Source organism: Plasmodium fragile (assembly GCF_000956335.1).
Source record: "Plasmodium fragile strain nilgiri unplaced genomic scaffold supercont1.62, whole genome shotgun sequence".
NCBI classification, from domain to species: domain Eukaryota; phylum Apicomplexa; class Aconoidasida; order Haemosporida; family Plasmodiidae; genus Plasmodium; species Plasmodium fragile.
This window is the reverse complement of record NW_012192642.1, coordinates 52,701-56,250: the sequence shown is the minus strand read 5'-3', so window position 1 is coordinate 56,250 and position 3,550 is coordinate 52,701. Positions and strand designations below refer to the sequence as shown.

Genomic DNA, 3,550 nt, shown 5'->3' with positions numbered 1-3,550 from the left:
AAGCAGCGTAAACGCAAGTAAAACCAACGCCAAATGTTCAATTAAAAAAAAAAAAAAAAATTTAAAAAGCAACATGCAACTGCGAATATTTCCTGCGTATTAATTCATTCCACAAAAAAAAAAATTTGAAAAAAAGGGAACATAAATTTTTTTTCATTTCTTCTGAATCACGTAAGAATAGCAAGCATAAGTTAAAAAACGCTCGTACGTTCATACTTCTGTTCTCAAACAATAACGCAAACGTACAAATAAGGAAAATACCCTAGCAGAAGGGATTTTAAAAGAAGCACAAACGCAAGCCGATTTTATTTTTCGCCTGCATAAGGAGGATAAATTTACCATCCTAGCCACATAGCAAGCAAAAAAATGGAAGGTATGTATAATTTACAATTGCGTTTTGTTGATAGCGTCCCCTTTTTTTTATGCTTCTTCATCCCCCGCTTCGTTTGTAGTGTTTGCTAGTAGAACGGGCTCGTTGTTTTAATACCCGTGTATATTACTACGTGAATACCTGTTTGTGGATACATGCTTGCTTCTTCCTACATGGGCATTGTGCTCGTGTACACCTTGGCGCCGCAGAGGCGCATGTAATGTTCTTGCATGGGAAGATGGCTGAATAATACTTGCACGTGTTGTCGATTGACCCTCCTTCTCAGCTGCACTTCATTTGAGCAGTACGCCAAGCGCGCTACATGAAACGTGCGCATGAACATTGGATATAATTTTTTTTTTTTTTTCCCATATAATAGGAGATAGAGGAGGCTTTTCAAGAGGATTTGGAAGGGGCATGAGGGGCGGCAGAGGTGGCCGTGGCAGAGGACGAGGAAGAGGAAGGTAAGCGCGAAAGGAGGAAAAGCGGCAATAAGGGGGGTAGGCCAGTAGGCCTATATGGTGATGCGGTTATGCCTTGATAGATGATGCATAGAATAAAACGCCGCGCGTGCCACACGTGTGCTGCGAACCGTGGTGCACTCTTCACACTCACTGTTCCATTACCCCTTTTTGTAGAGGAAGAGGCTCCGCCGAAGATGACTTGAAGAACTGGGTACCCGTAACAAAACTGGGACGTCTGGTTAAGGAAGGAAAAATAGTTTCCATTGAAGAAATTTATTTGCATTCCCTTCCCATTAAGGAGTATCAAATTATTGATTACTTTTTTCAACCTGGGGAATGTGCTCACCCCTTAAAGGATGATGTGGTAAAAATTATGCCTGTTCAGAAACAAACACGTGCCGGACAACGAACCAGATTTAAGGCCTTTGTTGCCATCGGGGATGGAAATGGACATTGTGGTTTAGGAGTAAAGTGCGCAAAGGAAGTGGCAACTGCCATTAGAGGTGCAATAATTGCTGCTAAACTGTCCTTAATTCCTGTAAGAAGAGGATACTGGGGAAACAAAATCGGAGACCCCCACACTGTGCCAATGAAGGTGTCAGGCAAATGTGGTAGTGTTCGTATTCGTTTGGTGCCAGCTCCAAGGGGTACGCAGATCGTGGGTGCGCCAACGACGAAGAAAATGCTTAACTTTGCCGGCATTAAGGATTGCTTCTCCTCGTCTTGTGGAAAGACCAAAACAAGGGGAAACTTTTTAAGGGTAAGAAGAGGGGCAAGGAATTCCCAATTAGGCAAAAAAACAACGACGACGCGGTACATATTTTTGTGTATCGTATATGTGCCCATATAGAGTACACGTCCATGCAATTGCTTAAAATGGCACCTCTTCCTCATATATTATCTCCCTTTTTTTTCCCCCCCATTTTTTTAGGCCATTTTCAACGCCTTGAGCAAAACATACGGCTACTTAACTCCAGACCTATGGAAGGTAACCAAATTTGACAAGTCACCATATGAGGAATGGTCAGATTTCCTGGAGACCTATCAGAACATGAAGATTCAGAAGCAGACGCCTTAAGACGGTTTGAAGATTACACACATGGAGGTAGAAAAAGAAATTGCCTAATCGCTGATTAATGAAAAGATACATTTTTAGGTGCAAAGAATGAATAGGCACGCAACCTTTGCTATGTTACGGTGCGACTTCTTCTACGTCTCTTTTTTTTTTTTTTTTTCTTCATATCACTTGTTTTTACCCAAATGAATGTTGCTTATTTTAAATTTTCACATTAAAAAGAAAAAAAAATTGTACATGCGAATTTTTTTTTTTTTCTCTTTTTTTTTTTTTTTTATATAAACCAAAATGAAATAAAGCAAACATATAGCAGTTCAAATTTTATGGTGATATATTTAAAAGACTTTTATTTTATGGAGGCACTTTTTACGTGGGAATGTTGCAGGGATACCGGTATTTGGCGAAAAGACCAAAATATGTACGTAGGCTTTTTTTTTTTTGTTTTTCCCCTCAACCACGCGCCTCCTCAACATGTGGTTAACTTCCGTGGAACGTCATTCAGTAGCTTGCTTTCGAACCAGCTTTTCCCCGAGTTTTCGATATCCTCTTGGTAGTTATGTCTGCAAGGGAAGCGTTAAAATGGGGCGGCGTGTGGTCAAATGCGGGCACATGAGAAAAGCTGCAGACCATTGCGCACAGGTCATGCTATACACACGTGCAACATATCGCCTGAACGTATTGCCATCCTGTGCTCGACTCTTAATGGATATATTTCGAGTGGAGTTGGCAACACGCACAAATGACACTCTTACCTAATATGAGCAGTCACCTTCTTGTCCTTTTCCTGCATTTTCTTATTCATCTGTTCTATCCTTCTCCTTAACAGCTCCTTAAACGAGTCGTCTTATATAGGAAAAAAAAAAAAAAAAATGTGCTATGCGTTCATATTCCTCATTTTGTATATATGCGTACTCCCCATGGATAAAAGTCTTTTAACACATATTGTGGCACAACCATTACAATAAAAGAAGCAAAGGCGTGTTGTTGTTTATCACATTTGGACATGTTTTTTTTCCTTTTTCGTGTTTTACCTGTTTGGTTTTCCTCGTCATGAGTCATTTGTTCATTTTCTATGAAGCTTAACTCGAATGGCTTTATTTGTTCCTTCGTTTTGAAGGGGTTAAAGCTCAGTTGGTCTTCCTTCTCTTGCATAACGACGTTTTGTTCTCTGCTTCTTTTCTTGGTTGTGCCATTTTTGGCATCCTTCTCCTTTGTTATTGTTTTCTTTCTGGTCGTTTTCAACGCCATTGCAAATTTGATTAAGCTTGTTACGAGGCAGCTAAACAACGTGAAATCATTTTTCCTTTTGGTCCTTTCGCGGACACGCTGTTCTTTTTTGCATACGTGTACGTGATGAGAGTTGTTAAAAGTACATAAATGTGGTACTACAGCACTATGATGGAATAATTTATAACGTGCTTACTTTACCTGGCATTAATGAACTTGCTCTTTTCGTGCCTCTTTTTTAATTACCGCCAGAATACCCGCAACAACGTGTTTTTTCAGGCAATTTTCTATTTTCAATTTATAGGATGGCAAAAAAAAAAAAAAAATAAAATAAATGAGAACATGCCTTGGTAACAATTTATACCGCACAAAAAAAAAAAAAAAAAAAAAAAAAAAAAAAAAAAAAAAAAAAAA

At 39.2% G+C, this 3,550-nt stretch overlaps 2 protein-coding genes across 2 annotated transcripts; one reads left to right on the top strand and one right to left on the bottom strand.

Moving 5' to 3' along the window:
- Positions 1–787: 787 nt before the first annotated feature.
- AK88_04416 (40S ribosomal protein S2) lies at positions 788–1,912 on the top strand (the record flags this gene model as incomplete). The annotated part of the gene is made up of 3 exons (XM_012482026.1): positions 788–834; positions 1,009–1,594; positions 1,766–1,912. The coding sequence occupies 3 exons, from the start codon at positions 788–790 to the stop codon at positions 1,910–1,912; spliced, it is 780 nt and encodes a 259-aa protein (XP_012337449.1).
- A 463-nt stretch (positions 1,913–2,375) lies between these two features.
- Positions 2,376–3,157, bottom strand: AK88_04415 (uncharacterized protein; the record flags this gene model as incomplete). The annotated part of the gene is made up of 3 exons (XM_012482025.1): positions 2,376–2,469; positions 2,662–2,752; positions 2,941–3,157. 3 exons carry the CDS (start codon positions 3,155–3,157, stop codon positions 2,376–2,378), a joined length of 402 nt encoding a protein of 133 aa, XP_012337448.1.
- Positions 3,158–3,550: the final 393 nt, after the last annotated feature.